Source organism: Apteryx rowi, unplaced genomic scaffold (genome assembly GCF_003343035.1).
Source record: "Apteryx rowi isolate R43461 unplaced genomic scaffold, aptRow1 scaffold_446, whole genome shotgun sequence".
NCBI classification, from domain to species: domain Eukaryota; kingdom Metazoa; phylum Chordata; class Aves; order Apterygiformes; family Apterygidae; genus Apteryx; species Apteryx rowi.
Genome location: NW_020450701.1, coordinates 653512 through 672230, shown reverse-complemented (window position 1 = coordinate 672230; position 18719 = coordinate 653512). Strand labels below are relative to the sequence as shown.

General features: G+C 39.4%; 1 protein-coding gene across 1 annotated transcript in view; it reads left to right on the top strand.

Moving 5' to 3' along the window:
• CPA6 (carboxypeptidase A6) overlaps positions 1–18719 on the top strand; it is an 85079-nt gene that overhangs the window by 50894 nt on the left and 15466 nt on the right. Inside the window, exons 5-8 of the mRNA XM_026077009.1 lie at positions 5927–6051; positions 9371–9485; positions 10758–10859; positions 11680–11784. Of these exons, the coding sequence (XP_025932794.1) occupies positions 5927–6051; positions 9371–9485; positions 10758–10859; positions 11680–11784 (447 nt within the window). The remainder of the gene's footprint in view (positions 1–5926; positions 6052–9370; positions 9486–10757; positions 10860–11679; positions 11785–18719) is intronic.

Sequence of the window (18719 nt, the reverse complement as noted above, 5' to 3'; positions counted from 1 at the left end):
TGGCTTTAATCACAAATGTGCATGGTGGTGAGTGTGTCCTGAGGAAGCACAAGGAGACTTCTTCCTTCTTGGGCTCTCTTTCCACAAGCACAGGACTAACTACAGGAAAACCTGGAACTAATGAAGGGAAAAACTGCCTGCTCTTATTTCTGTTTTGGCAGGACAACAGAGCTTTGTGTATGCTGTTTGTGATATGTAGGATTACACAAAAGAAAAGGTTTGTCTCATTGGAAAATTATCTGCACTATTTTTAATTTTGGAAGAAATTCTGAATTCTCCTAACTCAGCGCTCAAATCTTTTTTTAATGTTTGTCCCTTTACCTCGTTTTGACTTTTCACCATACTGACTAAAAAGCTAGAGACAAGACTATTTAGGACAGATTTGCTACAATTTGGAAGCTATCCAAGTAAGAGCTGATATATTTATAATCTTCAGCTGTCTTCAACACCTCAGGTTAAAGAGGAACCACCTATAAGGTAATCCAAAGATTATTGGCTTTCCTAAGCACAGGTAGAACCCCAAGGACTTTTCTGGGACCAGTGAGGTTTAAAAAAGAACAGAATCACAGAATGGTTGAGGTTGGAAGGGACCTCTGGAGATCATCTAGTTCAACCCCCCTGCTTAAGCACGGTCACCTAGAGCACATTGCACAGGATCACCTCCAGGCAGGTTTTGAATATCTCCAGAGAAGGAGACTCCACAACCTCTCTGGGCAACCTGTTCCAGGGCTCTGTCACCCTCACAGTGAAGAAGTTTTTTCTCATGTTCAGATGGAAGCGTCTGTGTTTCAGTTTGTGCCCGTTGCCTCTCGTCCTGTCGCTGGGCATCAGTGAAAAGAGTCTGGCTCCTTCTTCTTGACACCCTCCCTTCAGATACTTGTACGCATTAATAATATCTCCTGTCAGCCTTCTCTTCTCCAGGCTAAACAGGCCCAGCTCTCTCAGTCTTTCCTCATAAGAGAGATGCTCCAGTCCCCTAATCATCTTTGTAGCCCTTCACTGGACTTGCTCCAGTAGTGCCACATCCCTCTTGTACTGGGGAGCCCAGAACTGGACGCAGTACTCCAGATGTGGCCTCAGCAGGGCTGAGTAGAGGGGGAGCATCACCTCCCTCGACCTGCTGGCAACACTCTTCCTGATGCACCCCAGGATACCATTGGCCTTCTTGGCCACAAGGTCACATTGCTGCCTCATGGTTAACTTGGTGTCCACCAGCACTCCCAGGTCCTTCTCGGCAGAGCTGCTTTCCAGCAGGTCAACCCCCAACCTGTACTGGTGCCTGGGGTTATTCCTCCCCAGGTGCAGGACCCTGCACTTGCCTTTGTTGAACTTCATGAGGTTCCTCTCTGCCCACCTCTCCAGCCTGTCCAAGTCTCTCTGAATGGCAGCACAGCCTTCTGGGGTATCAGCCACTCCTCCCAGTTTTGTATCATCAGCAAACTTGCTGAGGGTGCACTCTGTGCCTTCATCCAGGTCATTGATGAATAAGTTGAACAGGGCTGGACCCACTACTGACCCCTGAGGGACACCGCTAGCTACAGGCCTCCAACTAGACTCTGCGCCACTGAGCACAACCCTCTGAGCTCTGCCATTCAGCCAGTTCTCAATCCACCTCACTGTCCAGTCATCTAACCCACACTTCCTGAGCTTGTCTATGAGGATGTTATGGGAGACAGTGTCAAAAGCCTTGCTGAAGTCAAGGTAGACATCATCCACTGCTCTCCCCTCATCTACCCAGCCAGTCATTCCATCATAGAAGGCTATCAGATTGGTTAAGCATGATTTCCCCTTGGTGAAGCCATGCTGACTACTCCTGATCACTTTCTTGTCCTCCACATTCTTGGAGATGGCCTCCAGGATGAGCTGTTCCATCACCTTTCCCAGGATGGAGGTGAGGCTGACTGGCTTGTAGTTCCCTGGGTCCTCCTTCTTGCCCTTTTTGAAGACTGGGGTGACATTGGCTTTCTTCCAGTCTTCAGGCACCTCTCCTGTTCTCCATGACCTTTCAAAGATGATGGAGAGTGACCTAGCAATAACATCTGCCAGCTCCCTCAGTACTCGTGGGTGCATCCCATCAGGGCCCATGGATTTGTGGGTGTCAGGTTTGCCTAAATGATCTCTAACCCAGTCCTCCTCGACCAAAGGAAAGTCTTCCTTTCTCCAGACTTTCTGCCTGTTTTCCAGGGTCTGGAATTCCTGAGGGCTGGCCTTAGCAGTAAAGACTGAAGCAAATAAAGCATTCAGTAATTCAGAATGTGGTGTTAGACTACTTTCTATATAGTAATGATTAATAATCTTTTATACTTTCTTTGTTAAGTGATGCAATAATGTGTTTGAATCCTCTGTGAAAAGGTAGCGCTCTGTATGCTTTTACTTACCATCTCTTTTCATGGAAAGTGAGTCAGGATGCTTATGCCTTGAGTGAGGTTATGGGAAAGAACATTTGCTGTGCATCTCTGGAGTCGCAACTGACCCCAAGAACAGGTACCTGGACTCACATCTGAGTGCAGCAGCAGGTGCCAACTAATTGGTCTCTAGGTCCCAAGTTTGAGCCTGCTGAAAAATCCTGTCTTATTGCCCAGAGGCTTAAAACATCCCAACGCCCTCTAAAGGCAACCTGGTGCATGGCAGACAGGAAGATTCATTCAGCTTTTTGCACACCTATTTTACCTTGTAAAGGAAATGGTTCAGTAAGGCACAGTCAAAGGAGACAAGAATATTTAGATGTGCAGACGTACTCTAAAGCATATCTCTTTTCCTCTAGGCTCACGATATGAGACAAATTTTGAGGTACAAAATTGTGGCTGTGTGTTCAGGGGGTTCTGTAAGCTTTCTGTATCTGATTCTTTTGGTAGCTGGGGAATCTTCCCACCACCTAGAAAATCCAGCCACTCACACAGCAAATAAATGTCTTTTGGTACTGAAATATATACTGTTCCTAATACTACATAACTGCATACGTAATGTGTAGGGACAACACCGCCCCATCACAAATGAGAGTAGGAGAACAATTAGTATCACTACCACTTGCTAGCCAGTGGAGCACAGCATGGAGATCCTAGGGATGCTTGCCAGACAAATGATGCAGAAAGAAAAGTGCTGATTCCAGTGGAGCCCTTAGTATCTATGGGAGATGCAACAATGAGCCCTCCTAAAACTGACAGTGAGTAAAGGATGGTTCATTTTGCTAAGTCCAAACATGCCTACTCTGAAATCCATCTTCTCTTTGGCTGATTTCATGCACTGTCTCTGTGTCATACCAAAAACAAGCTAAAAGCTGTGATGTAAATAAGATGTCTGCTGGAGAAATGTGTTTCTTATTATATGCTTTATAAAGCAAAATCAAGTCAGCATTTCAAAAGATGCTTTGAACAGCACAGGTAGCATCTCTTGGATAAGCATTGAATCCTTTGCTTACATTGCAAAGAAAGAAGCAGGAGTCAGCTGAGACCAAATTTCCCAAATAGGAAACTGTATTGGAGTGATTTGCATTCTAAAATGGGAATTTTTTTGGTCTCACTTCCAGGACAATGCCAGTAGTGTTATATTGCATTTTCACCAACACGGGATACCAGTATGCAATAGACCACTGAACTCATAAAATAAAGAAAGATTGGTTTGATATTCCCTTGCAGCCAGTAATGTTAGGAACAATTAGAATAACTTAAAAAGGAAAAAAACTCTGTGGTGTAGTAACCAACAGTGTGCATATTGGTTAGCTTATAGCCTGCACAACAATGGAAAAAATCCCTAAAAGGAATACTGAGTATCTCTCAAGAACAAAGACAAGTTTCAAGTATATCTCAATAATAGATTTTATTTTTTTTCCTTTTTGTAACTCTTATTTCCAGTTTTGTATGTCTAAATGTTGCAATTGGCCAGGATACTCTTCATTTGCTCTTAGCTTATATATAGCAATTTGTTGTTATTGTTGCAAAGATGGTTCAGGCTGAGTTGTTTGGAATGTTGTTGCTCTAAGAGCAATGAATCTACTCTCTGTGGAGTGTATTTTTAGGGATAAATCTTATAAATCAAATGCATATTTCCAATTAACCATGTGTGAGATCAACCATGTTGAATAAGGGTGGGGCTTCACTGGATGACTTTAATTAAACAATTAGGAAGATAAACTAACAAACATAAGGTGTTAGCATAGCAAGATAATCTTTATTTATAAGCTGCATTTAACACCATTTCATTCATGAGTTCAGTTTCCACTGACCATCTGCCACAGCTGCTGTCAGCTTCACAAGTCTTCTGAACTTTGCCAGTCCTGGTGTTAGACTTCAAAAGACGCTGCGCCCGCCCACCACTATCACACCGATTCATAGACCATATTGTAGCAGCGTGAAGCAGAGAGTGCTTTTGGCAGGAATGGAAGAGACTATCCCTGTGTTTCACTTTTCTCATTCCAAGGTAGCAGACATTTAGCTGGATTAACTGCACTGAAGTCACTACTGCTTGAAGAAGCAGCAGCAGGTTCAGCATCAGAGACCTTCTTAGTAATCAGAATTTTGTTACTCAGAACCATTTGAGAAACAGTTGGAACAAAACCTTCTGTTGCATAATTGCAGCCTCTTTTCTTAATCAAGGTTCATAGCAAGATCAGATGAAATGCTTTAGATATTTTGAAGTAGTTTGTATGGTACAGAAAAAGAAGCTTTTAAAGGAGTTTCTAAAATTTAGATTATAGAAACCTTCCCTGAAACCTGGAAAGCAAGTAAATATGGGACACTTAGCCATATCTATGACTTCTGTCAATGCAGTCTAGTACAGCCGATTACAGCAAACTTTGAGGGATATTTATCAAGGATTAATTACTTTGAAATTCTCTTTAATAAATGCAAGAACATACTAGTCCCTACTAAATTTCCCCCTTTATATTCAGCCCACAGACTTACTCATTTCTAAGGCTTGTGTGAATCTTGACACGCATATTTGCCGTATTGATACAGAGGTTTTTGCTGACATTGCTTTCCATAGACTCCCATGACCACCCAGCAACTCTGAGAAGAGGTTTCTTAAGTTCTGTTCCCTCCCCTGGATTCACAGTGGCTGAGTAGGAGCCATTCGCACTTCTACTTAAGAGTTTGTGCATTTGGTTTTGGCACATCGGAACAGTAACAGGCTATTCTGCTACAGGTGCAGAATATCCTGAGTTTCAAATCCCTGTTTGCAGACTTTCTCACCTTTTTAAAAGTTCATGTTCTGGGCTAACATTTCCAAGTGTATGTCCGATTTGGCAACCAAAGAAAGTAAAGAAGCATCCTTTAAGTATACTCAGGTATAGATAGCACTTAATAATTGTGCTATTATTCAGCAAATAGCGTGTTGTTTACAAGATTGTAATTATTTCCTTATGTTAACCCTGTTGTTTTGTCATTTCATATAAAATTATTGGTTAGATCACAGCTTCCTTTAAAGTATCAGTCACCTTCTGTTACAGACCTCTGATGCATTTCTTTAGCACAAAACTTTGGGTACGCTTTGCAAACAACACAGGTCTATGCTATGCTTTCTACCTCTCTTCAGTGTTCTTTTCTTTTATTGCCATTCTGAAAATAGAAAATGCCTTGTGAAATAAAAAAGACTTGTGGACTCCACAGGAGCTAAAATATAGGGAATGTGTAGTATCCTGAGGAGGCACATGAAGTTGGAGATAGTCTTTCTTTTGAGCCGTTTGAGGAGATGTATTCCTGGGACCATTGTTTCTTCCCATTGGTGGATCTCCCATGAGAATTATAGTAACCTGGATGCAATCGTTCCTCAAAGCCAGCTCTGTTCCCGTAGATGATCAGTTGGATCAGCCTAGTTTTTATTGTTTATACCATGCCTAGAGTGTATGCCTACATAACTTCAAGCATGCCAGTCTCCTGGATTTCCCCACTGAATACATATGAATTACAGGTTGGTTCCTGCACTACAGGTGGACCTGTGGCAGCCCAGCAGCACCTCGTACATCGCCGAAGGTACGGTCACCGACCTGCGAGTACCACACAACACATCCCAAATTCTGCTGCCCTCCCTCCAGCAGGCCAACATCCAGTACACGTAAGCTTGTGTTTTATTTTCTGTGCATCACTCCAGAGATTTCGCCTCCAAGGCAGGTCTGTGTCTACCACACCAAGTGTGTTTGAAAATATGTTCCACTTAGCAATTAGAGTGGCTGAGAGCTAGACTTTCTCAAGAAAATGACCATTTTTAATGGAAGAATGGAAAATCTCCCGCAGGCAGGCAGTTTTAATTAAATGTCCTCCTTTGGAGTCAAAGTTAGTGTTTTCAATGTATACGAAATCACATCTGTTAAGAGCAGGGTTGTAATTATTGTTACTAGTTCTACAGTCTGCTTTGCCTCTCTCTATATTTAACAGGAGCTGGGTTTGTTTACAAGCCTGCTGTAAACGAGGAAGCAAGCATTAGTCATGAACTATAAAAGAATGTGCTGGGGTTTTTTTATAACTTTCCATTTCTAGTGACCCTATATAAGTCATGTAGAACAACTACACGTGAAGGATCACATCTCATTTGTAGTGTTCTTTAAAAGCATTCAAGACAGTTCTGAAGTATATATTTATCATATGATATTTATCAATATGCTGTATTTATAATAGACAAGGGGGGTGATCTTGTCATTAAAGCCTTATCAGTGAGCTGCTGAAGCATATGGATAATCAGCTGATGAGTTATTTGATTTCTTAAACATTTCCTGAATAAAGCCCTATGTGAGACTATTTATATTTATTTCTCAGTGAGAAGAGAATGTTGTAAAATATATTGTATATTATATGCACTGTTATCAGTATTTCATTTTTGCTATGACAATGATCTCTTTCTAAATCTGTCTTTCTAAAAATATGAAAACAAATATAAGGAAATTAATTATGCAGGCCAAGTAGCCGGAGCTATGTGGGTTCAACACCATTTCAGCTTTGTTTACATTTAAAAATGAGTTGGTGATTTCTGTAATTGTTTTCCTGTGCCTATGTAAAAATGTCCCTGATTACTATGCCCCGTCAGTTGTATTTACATGTCTGCTGCTGTTCCTGCTCATAGTAATCACCTTTAATGACATGACAGAAGGCCATTTTATATGTGTTATAAATACAACACTTGAAGAACTTTACTTAGGTGCAAAGCAGAGCATGCGAAGGTAAGAAGTGCTGGAGCAAATGCTCTCTGCAGTAACCTGAAAATGCGTTGTTGTACAAATACTAGATTACAGTACATTGGTTTTCCACAGGCTTCTGTGATACTTGGTGCCCCATGTGAACAGCGTGCGTTAGAAGGAAGCTGGACAGTATTTTGTTAATTCCAGAGTGTTTCTTCCCTCTCCCTCTGCACCTCCCAGCCTGGTGGTGCCCTCAGGGCCTCAACTGTCAGACCGCTGGTAAAAAGGTCTCCAGCTGCCAAATGTTACTCCCCTTGATGAAAACCTGGAGTTTTTCCAAAGAAGTTAATGTCAGATTTATTTTACTTATATTTTTGGCACACTATTGGCAGAGAAGCTAAATTTCTAAATCTATTTTGGAACTTGAAAAACTGAGGCAAACACCTCAGTGTAAAATCTCAGCGTGACTGGGTGAAGTTTGGCTAAGTTACAAGAAATTTCTGAAGGCAGGAAGCATTAAGTAAGCATAAAGTGACCAGCCCTTTTCTGCAAGACAGGCTTCTCTTCCCAGTGCTCAACCCTCTGACAGTAAGATGGTCATGAAAACAGGCCAGACATCAGATCAACTCTTATTGCACCACAGTTGTTTAGATTGTATTCAGATCTGAGGAACTGAAAAGCCTTGGGATGTTATAAGCATACATAGTACACAATCATTTAAAAGTAAATAAAGACTATCAAGTCTCATTTGGAGCACAGACACATAAACAGGAGTTGTGAAATTAAATATATGTATGTAAGATTGAAGAAACAGAGCTTGATCCTGGTAGGTACTTAACACACTACTCAGAATTCAGCAAAGCAGGTAAGTGTTTGTTTAACGTATTAAATGTCCTAGTGATTTGTATAAAAATATTGTTTTAATCTAATTACAGGGTTAAGCACTTTATAGTACTGGTTTTAGAGTGTAAAACACTTTGCAAGACAAGACTATAAACCCTTAGTTTGCTCAAGAAAAGTTACTGATGTAGAACAATATAATTCCTAATTATACAATTACTTCCATAATATATTTAAAGGATATGGATAACCTTTACTTTGATACATATGTAGATAGATCTATTATCTCTTAAGGTATATGCTGAGCAGTTCATTTAAGATCAGAGTGAATGCAATTTCTCTCCCTCTTTTTCTGATCATTGCAGCTAATGCCTATAAGGGCTTTCAAAGGTCGAAAGTGACCATCACTTTGCAGAAATGATGAGTTAGTGGCATGGTGATTACACATCAACAGGTTTTAGGAATTCCTTTTGAGAGAGGGTGGTATACCAGGATTTCCCTCAGTTTTGTATTGATGTCTCTACTGATGTCGCTGATGATATTCCCAGCTCCTGCCACTGTGTGATGGAAGGGATTGATGTGCCAACCTCTTGAATATAATTCCTTTTAGATGTTTTCTACAGTATATTTTTATATTTGTATTATTGTGTTTTGCCAAAAATTAGGAAAAGCTTTCAGCTTAAACCACTGTTCCCATATTTCTCTCTTCATACCAAAACCTCTCTGTTTTTATGCAAATGCATTTAAGTTACACTAACTTAGTGTTGTTTCATATTTTTCATGATTTATTTTAAAATAACTGCCAAATAACTATTGCAGAGTAGAGATAAATATAAATAACAAACCATATTTAAGATTTCGTCTTTGTTTTTGTTTGTTTTGTTTCAGACAGAATGATAATGCTGTTCAAGTTCTACATTTTTTATTGTTTTGCCTCTGAAACTTTTGGTTATATGTAATATTCAGTACCAGTATAATACTCCTGAGAGAAAGCTTGTACATGTTTTTCTGAGGATAAAAAAAAAAAAAGTTTTGAAATCAATTTTTGAATATACATGATCACATAGTATAACTGGCTTGTAAAAGAAGACAACAAGTGCTGATATATAAACATAATCTGACTACTTATAAACACATGAAGGTGGCTTCTTCTTCATATTGGCTACATTATTTACATCATTCTGTTTTATCCACTTAACAAGTTCATTTTGAAGACACTGTTTAATTTCAAAACAATTGGAATATTTATTTAACAGCATATATTCAAATAAGCCTGAAGCATTTTATTGTCAAAATGTAACAGATGAAGTAACATCAGGATGCTTTAATTCTTGGTATATTTCTTCTAAAAGTGATTGTTGTTCTGGGTTAGCTTGTGTGTTCTACTCGCTTTTCAATAATAGTGCTATTTTTTTTATCTAGGATTCTCATATCAGACCTACAGAAAGCAATAGAAAAACAAACTGGACGGAGGTCACAAAGAAATCGAAGGTCCTTCCCTGGCTACAACTATGAAGTATATCACTCGCTGGACGACGTACGTCGAAATTCATATTTCACCTCTTATCTATTACCCCATTGTCTTTAATAAGGCCCAAATTTCACTCTGTGTACAAGTTACAGTTTCTTGTTGGTCTTCAGAAGCGTCCTAAATGTTTCTTCTGTAAATGTAGGCTCCTTTTAAAAAAAAACATTATTTTTAATACTTGTATCCAAGGCTTATCTTGTACTTGGAACTATCTTTCAAAGCTTCTGAGTTTTGTTTTAAAAATAAGTCTTTTGGGTTTAAATTCTGGTGGAATAAGAGACTTCAGAGGCTGATAAGTCTCACTGAATCATTTAAGTAAGTAAAATGAGCACAAATAAGTATTTGCACAAGGGGTCCAAAGACTTAAAAGCATTTAGATAAAGGTCCTTTTATAAGGCATGCTATTCTGAAAGATATCTCAGTAAATAATTTCTGTTGATTTCAGTGTACCAGCATATACAGATAACAGGCACTGCTTACACCCTGACTTTGTCAAATTCTGTTCTCATGAAGGTGAGATCACAAGGATGCTTGCCAAACACCACTGGGGTGTTCATCAGGATTTTTAGTTTTCTGGTTTATTTTTCTTGAGCGTGGCCTTTTCTTCACTGACTTCATGTTTATCCCTGATGCTGTTGCCCTTCTTGATTTGAGCAAGTACCTGGTCAAGAGTTCCTTTTGTAGGGCAGCAGATGAGAAAAATCAGTCCCTTTCAAAAGGGCTGAACTCTACATAGAAGTTTTAGTATCAGGAACTGGAGTTCTTGGAAATCCAGGTGTTTCAGTTTGCTCCAAAACAAAGTCACTAGACTGAGCATATGGCGTGCTGCACCTCCTCAAGATCTGTGAAACAAATAATGAAAGTAGGATTGACTTCTGCAGGTGCTCCTCTCCCACCAAATCTGTTCACCATACTGTGTTCTGGCAGGAAGATTCAGGGGCCTGCTTTCTTTATTCCATTCTTAAGGTTTAATGAAAGTGGCTGATTAGCCCAATTTCCAGATTTTCAGTGAACAGCTAATGCATTCCATAAATATCCAATAATCAAATGGAAAAAAAAAACATGCGACTGAAGGCTGCATCCAACTTCTGGCAATAGAGCCGTGAGAGCCCATTGGTAGTTCAAGTCTGAAAACAAAAACAAACAAATAAGACAAACATAAAACCTACAGAAAAGTGAAAAAATACACCGAGGACTAAGAACTGAGATTAATAATAAAAATGTTACATCTGCTTCCCAAGAAATGCGAAGATTGAAGCAGCAATTTTTCTGTTTTTGCAGATCCAGGGTTGGATGCATCATCTGAATAAAACTCATTCAGATCTTATTCATATGTTCTCTGTTGGAAAATCCTATGAAGGCAGAACTCTGTTTGTACTCAAGGTAAAGATTAAATAGTCATTAATGAGACCAAAGTCTGGAATCAATGGCAGACACTTAGTTGTGTATGTTATAGGATGTACACCAGAAATGCAGGTGATCAACCTTTCCTAAGGAGAAGATGTTACGATCTAAGTATCTCTCTGCATGTGGTCTCCAAGGAACAAAAAATAAAATGTTGGAAAACTAAAAGCCAAATCCTGTTCATTTGGATTGGATATACATGGCGATTATAGGACAAGTAAAATTAGCAGTATTTGGATTTAAGGGAATTGGAAAGTCTGTGTTTGTAGCCAACTTGTAAAACAATTATCCTAGAGGCAGACCCCAGAAGACTCTGGATCCCTTCTCAGCATGTGCCACATATGTTTCCTGTTTAGTTATTGACAAAATTCCTGGACTGAGCACTCTCAACTCACATTATTAGGGTGATAAAGAGCGTCATAAAGGAGGAAAAAAGTTTACTCTAAATGTACTTTCTTTTCATCCACCGTTGCAGAGTTCTTAAATTGGATTCTGCATCATGCTATTCCTCTAGCATTGTTTTTCCTCACCCTGCTCCATGTGATAGCTAAGAACATTTCTCATAAAGAGGAATTGACAGATCTGACTTTTTCTGTGATTTTTTTTTCCCATAGATCCACTTCATTAGCTTGGCTGTACGTGCATATCATTTCCCTTTGAAAAGAAAAAAAGTTGTGTTCCTTCATACAGGAAAATTCAAAATGTTCTAGTGTTTCTAATATTCTCTTATTTTTTCATTTTTGCTTCTCACTAATGTCAAGAGATCTATTGATATTTCTATGAATATTTATACTTTAAGTTAGGTAAAAGATCACAGCCTTACAAGAAAGCTGTCTGGATAGACTGTGGGATTCATGCAAGAGAGTGGATTGGACCTGCCTTTTGCCAGTGGTTCGTGAAAGAAGTAAGTGTTTAATGATTTACAGTCAGGCAGCTCCTTCAGTTCAAAAAACATTACATACTTGTTATAACTGATCTAATTTGTTACTAGTAGGAACAATAACTAGCTATTATACAGCTTTTTTTTTTTTTTTTTTTTTAGAACATTAAGTGCTTGATAAACGAAGCTGATAGTGACAGGCAGACACAGCTAGGCACAGGGCAAAAATATGCCAGATACATGTTGACAGAAACATGAAGTAGGAATTTATTCCAAGACCTAAAACTGTGGAAATTGTAATTCTGGTAATGGTCCAGGTAAATCCATGCCAGTGTGTACTGCTTTAGAACAGTTTGGTAATATCTTTACCTTAAGGACTTAGATTAAAAAAGACATTTCTCTTTTGTGTAATTCCATAGGAACAGGAAGCTAAAAACATAGGCAGATTTGAACCAAAATGATGGATTTTGCATTCTCTGAATATCAAGTCATTCTCTAATGTTTGTTTGATCCTATCTTATTGAATTTATTCTCCCTTAATCCATGAAAGCATTGTGCAACACCCTAATTATATTAGAGCGCATCTTTATTAGTTAGCTGAGACGATCATATAACTCAATATGAACCGTATGGACTTCCCTAACAGTCCCAGCAGTATGTGAGGCAAGTACAGAAATAATGAGGCCACTACAGTTGGGTTGAGCCTCCCAGCCTGGCTCCTGATGCGTGGATAGGCTAACCCAGGTGCCCAGCGGCCCTGAATGCCTTTAGTCTCTTAGCTGAAGATAATATCAGGCTGACTACGAAGATGGACAATACCGGTGGCCTCTGACAAGCCCTGCCGCATTGTCACTGAGTTTCAAGTCTAAAAGTGAGGCTACCTGTGCTCACAGGTTCAGAGCTCTCGCTCCCAACTAATGAGTCACGGAGAAGTACCTGGGTCTGCACTGTGATAGAAAACCCAGCAACAGATATTTGCTATGGGTAACAGTCAGGTTCCAATGGAGTCCCATTAACTTCAAGCCTTACTCAGCTGAAAAGGGCCAGAAAAAAGCCCCTGACCGTGGAAATATTAGAGAAATGTGGAGGAGCAGGGAAGGATTTGGAGCTGTGAAAATAAGTGGAGCTGATTAGGGGGAACTACTTTGAAGGCAACCTGCAAAGGCAAATGAATCTAATGCAACCCAGAATTTGTGTCTGCAGCAAAAGATTAAATAAAAGAATTTGTTAACCAAGATTTTAAAAAGACTACATAGGATACATAGGATACATTAAAATGTGTCACTAAATATTGCAAACTGGAAAGAAAGGGACTCTGTTATGTGTAATTGCTATGTAGAAAGCACTAGATTTTAGCCACAAGTGATATGCTGTAAATTTATTTATCAGACATAAATACCTATTTATCCAAAGTTAAATTAGTCCCTCATAGAAACAAAGAAGCAAAATTTACAGACTTTCTGAAAAAGTACAATTAAATATGCATATGTGTTAACTAAGAATATTTAACCCCTCTTCATTGGGTATGTGTTGCGAGAAGGGAAGCACAATTCAGATATCAAATTACCCAGACCGCCAATTTAGGATTTTATCATTGTTTCAAAAATCTGAAATATGGTTCACAAGCTGCTATTCAAATTAACATGAAAACTAGATTCTGTTTCAGTTTTAGGGGAAACAGATGAGGATTTACATTACATCTGACTTGACTTTCTTCCCTCTAATAAATGCTGTCACTTGATCCATGTCAAAGAAAATGTATTACCTTGAAATATCATTCATACATTTTCAGAAAAAAATGTGCAAAACATGTAACGTTAAGATGCACTATTCTTTGCTTCTGTTGCAGAAATTTGTATTTTAAATCTGAAAGATTAGAAAATTCAAGAAATTTAATTTTAAAATGTCAAGAAGCAAGTGCTGATTGTACTTCTTCCTGACAAAATGTTCTAAGAGTCCAACAACTACTATAAGGGAAAAGCCAACCAAGATCAAGTGCATCACCTTAAGGGATTGGTCTGATCTGGGGGACTCATATCAAGGTGCAAACAAGCCATCCCTTTGGAAGTACAGTAACCCCACCACTTTCATTCTCGCATTCTCAAAAGCCTAGTGGTCCTTCTTAGCAAAAAGGGGAAAATTGACATACGTTGACCTGATTCAGCAAACTTGCATCTCAAATGCAAAATGTGTCATTCTTTTTAGGCTCTCCAGGCTGTTATATTTTAGAAATATTTAAGATTTGTACAGTTTCCTCAAAGTAGTTCTGTTCTCCTTTGAGTGTGAGCCAGCTTACATTGCATTGCACATACTCACATTTCTTTAATGTGAGATTGTTGTGGGGTTTTCTCCTGAATTAGCAATGCTACCAATGTACTGTCTGCCTCCTCTGGGACACAACCTAGGCAATATCTAAGGTCTTTGCTGAAAAAGTGTTCAGAACTACTTTTGAGCTTTCTGGACTTGATCAAGGTGACTTGATAAGTTTGGTCCAAGCATTGACCCTGCTAGACCACCCACGACAGTTCCCTCACCCCTAACCACAGGCCCACTGGAAAGGAGTTGTATAGTAGAAGAATCTAAACCTGCAACTCTAAAGCTCTGCTTTATCCTGAAACACTGCATCATCCCTTAAAGATGGGCTGTAATAGAGCTCCTCTCAGGAGAATCCCAAATCTGAAAGGGATTCTCAGTATGCTCTTCATACTTGAAACCTGAGAAGCACATCTGAAAGTACAAATTCTGAAATGTATGTGTCCTATGATCCCAATTAGTGAGTTCCCAAATTATCCAAGAGCATGTGTTTACACTTCATCTTGCGCCCACAAAGCAGACAGACAACCCCAGACAGAGAAGTTAAGGGGCTGAGGGCAGATTTGTTTTTTAAAGCCGACATTGATATTGATTGCTGCCAAAACCAGGACTGAATCCTGTCTTTTCACTCTGTAATAATGAGCTAAGAGAGACACACAGACTGTCCCAGGAGCAAAATGGCAACACTTACCTCCACCATTCTGCACTTGAGACTGATTTATGAATCACCTTGTGGGATGCATACTGCCAATTAGCTGGCCATCAGGCTTGCAACCATGCCCCAGAGACCAGTTTTTACCAGGAATTTTGCAGAGTTCGAGACCTCACATTCTTCTTCAGGAATGTTTATGAAGTGTTTGACTGTAAAGACAGGATACCTAAAATAACAGAGCAGACACATATACAGAGCTGTGTAAGGATGATTGTGTGATCAGAGCCAAGGTCCAAGCAGGAAACCAAGGTAGTGTTAATGTTAAAAGGGTTGGCTCTCATCCTCTGCTGTGCAGGCTATGTGGCTACGAGGCCATAAAGCTATAAGTATTCTGAATTTAAGAACTGTTGAAAGCCAGTGTAGCATTTCTACTCATTCTGCAAAATTCTGCAGTGTGTGTCCTGATGGACAAAACATCTGCGATACGCTACATCGTCAATCAGGGAATCATTCATTCAATCATTCCTTCCAATGCTGAAGTCCACACTGTCAGGAAAAAAGCTTCAAGGTCTGGGTGACTTCAGAGTATTGCTGAATTATGTCAAAACTGTTAAGCTTTTAGGATTCAGGAAAATTACTTCCCTTTGCTATCCATAATGACCGAGCCTCAAAATACTGACTTCTCTCCCCTTTTGACTATGAGCTTTAGACATCAGTTTTTGGTCCACTTCATAAATACTCTGATATCAGGGGTCTGTAAGATAGTTATGTGGAGCAACACACTAGAGTTTGTTAAAAGTTATATGCTTGACCTGTCATTTCTCAAGAGACTTAAGTCTTTTGGACAGAAACAGCTGAAATGCCACATTCCCACAATCCAGTATTTCACACTAATATTAATTTAAAGAATGCTCATGACTGCTACATTTAGTGGTTCTCTGAGACAACGTAGTTAGTTCATTTCACATTATATGCTTTCCATCTCCATTTTTTGGAGTTCTCCAAAACACAGATTTTGAACTAAAAAGGAAAGAAAGCAAGGACTTGACTGTCCCTTCTTATACACTGTATCAGAATACCATTCCTGTTCCTGGGGAAGGATATGCCACTACTCTTAATATATCTTTGACTACTGTCTCTCAGACACCTGAAGAGTTTTTGAAGTTACTAGAAACATTCAAAACTGAATCCCTTGTGTCAGAGGGATGCAAGGCCACACCAAAAGACTGTACCTATAGCTTTTTCCCTTCACTCTTTAGGGTTATGTTCCTCCTTTCCAAGGTCTGTTCCCTTTAGGTGATACTCTTCAGCTCACATTGTTTTGATTTGAAATGTTTTGTTGTTCTTTAAACTACTGTATCTTCTTGCTATATGAAGTCTTCGTTTCTAGGTTTTCCTTCTGTACATCCAAGTTTTTAGTTCACCATTGTTTTGGGAAGGCATCTTGACCCCCTGCAGTCTCCTGCACAGCTGCCAGTGATTATGGCATTGTGAAGACTGGGCTCTTTTCACCTCAAAGGATCAGTCACCTGGTAACAGACCTCTCCAAAAATGCTTCGCAGCTCTTTCAGTAAACATAGTACAATTATTAGAGCTTAATTTTTATTGCTTGTCAGCCTCTAGTCCCTGCAGCTGTCTTTTTAGCTGCCTTACCTCAAAAAAAAAAAAGATTTCTCTGAGTGATCCCTATATATCCATTATCTGTAGGCAAAATCCATCTGTCTCATCCTCCAGCATCTGTATTTGAAACACTCAGCCTTACTTACCGTTAGCTAACTCATTCTTTTCTATCAGGACCTTCTGCCTGGAGCACTAATTGGTATTTCTCTGTCAGAGAGATCACATCTTTCAGTCTCTTCACTCAGTGCTTCATTCATCAGCCTTTCAACAGCAAGAGGTGCTGGTGCAAATTCAGGATCTGTTCCAGCATCATGATTTTTCTCTTCTTCCAAATACTGTTCCTGGCATGCCAGGCATTTTAAGTTTTCATGACACAATCACACTGGTCTGTATCTGGTTTCTGCTCAACATCCTCTCTCCACTCCACAGCTGGTTCAATCCTGACTGAGTTCTGCTATTTCAGCAGCCATCTTATACCACCCACTCTGCATTTCTGAGTCTCCCCAGCACATCCTTGCTACTGAAGGCACAGTTTACTAAAGTGAGCCATTCCTAAGGGTAAGGAAAATGAAGTAACAGTGAACAACATTACCAGTATGCTATTCCAGGACTGGGCTCTCAGCTGTGATTTCTTTTTAATTGATAAATCCTAAACCAATGCCAAAAAAGTGGAATGCAGTACTATGGTATCACCACAATGAGGCATGTGATGCATTGCTTTACAAAGAGCTGAGGCAAACCCTCTTTATGCTATGCAGTATTTCTTTCTCTTTTGGTCCATGGTGGATTTTTCCAGGTTCTGCTCGAAGGTAAAGATGTTTAGAGAAGGTTCTTTGCTTTGACATGACATCTCCACTATTGCAAAAAATGGTTGAAATGATCTCCAGTTTTCTCTTTCCAAAAGGAAATAAATGTTACGCTATTTCTGTTGTGCACTTTTAACTACTCAGCTGCATCCTCCTGAAAACTCACAATCTTAAGAAGGTAAAAATTACTTCCATTTTGTTTTCGGCTATTCATTTTTTCACAATGTGAATGCATTTTGATAAAATAAAGGTATCCCTACAGCTGTGTTGTGCCTGTAGGAGGAGTTCTTCAATGACACTTGCTAGTGCAAACTCCTGTGTAGGTATTAATCACTAGGAAATTCAAACACTGCCCGGTGATGGCTTTTAAGCTGTTGGGTATGTTTCTCTTCAATGTATGAAGAGAATTCACATCATTGCTCAAAGACGTTACTGGTCCCAGAGAAATTCTGCTTCATGTTTTGACAGTCCAGTCTTGTCCAATGGTGCTGAGTAAGTAGGACATCAGTAAAAACTACTGATATGCAGAAGTTCTACTTAGCATAAAAAAGGACTGTGAAAGAAAATTCCGTGTGTTGGACAATTTAGCTATTTCAGAAACTGTATTAGAGGCAATTTTTTTGCATCTTAATTATTTAACTGAATCTCAATAATTTGATTAAACCATGCATTCAAGTACATTATATTTGTTTGCCTTCAATAAATGGACTAGCATAAGTAGGAGCTAAGGAGGTGAGAAGTAGGAGGTGACTGCAGCCAGCTTCTTCCCTGCAAGACACTGCATTGGTTTGGGTGGTCCCAGCCATGCACAAGCTTCCTGGACCGGGTGGTTGTTTCTCTAGCATGTCAACCATACTGAGTCCCTCTCCCTCTTCTCTACTTCAGCATCCACTCCATTCGCGTCTTCAGTACTGGTGCAAGCAAGCCCTTCGGATCCTGGAGGTCCTTCTCTTTAGACTCTTTTTATGGGCTCTCTTCTGAGGGTTACAAAGTAGATGTGACACACTGTCATTTTTCCCAGCTGTTGTTTCTGGGTTCCTGCTGTGGGAAATGCTTTCAGTATATTCCCAAAGGAGCAGGAAGATTTTGCTTGGAAAAAGAATTTCAGAGACAGTTCAGGCTTCAAGCTTGAAAATTTGGCCCTTTGTTTTAAGATATCTGTTTTAGCTACTCAGTTGCATCTTACCCCCAAATAGTAGGCTTACTATTCTGCTTGTGATTTGGGTGCCAGCGCAGGACACTAGATGTAAAAGCAAAAATGGGTATCAAAAAATATATTACTTCCAGCTACAGAAATACAGCTAACTACTAACCTACCAAATTGATAAAGTGGCCATGAAGGCCTGAATGGCAAATCATAGTACCATCCTGCTAAAATGTAAGATATACAGAAAATAAGAAAACATTATATGTTACTCTCAAGAAGGATGTTTTAACTCATGTTTGCATAAATAGCTAGAAGGGTTAATCCTGTTTTATCAGAAGCAGTTTTATGTTATTTCTGGTAAAACAGCAATGGAGTCAATGCACTGTGCTAAAATAGTAACTAGTTAATTCAGTGTGAATGT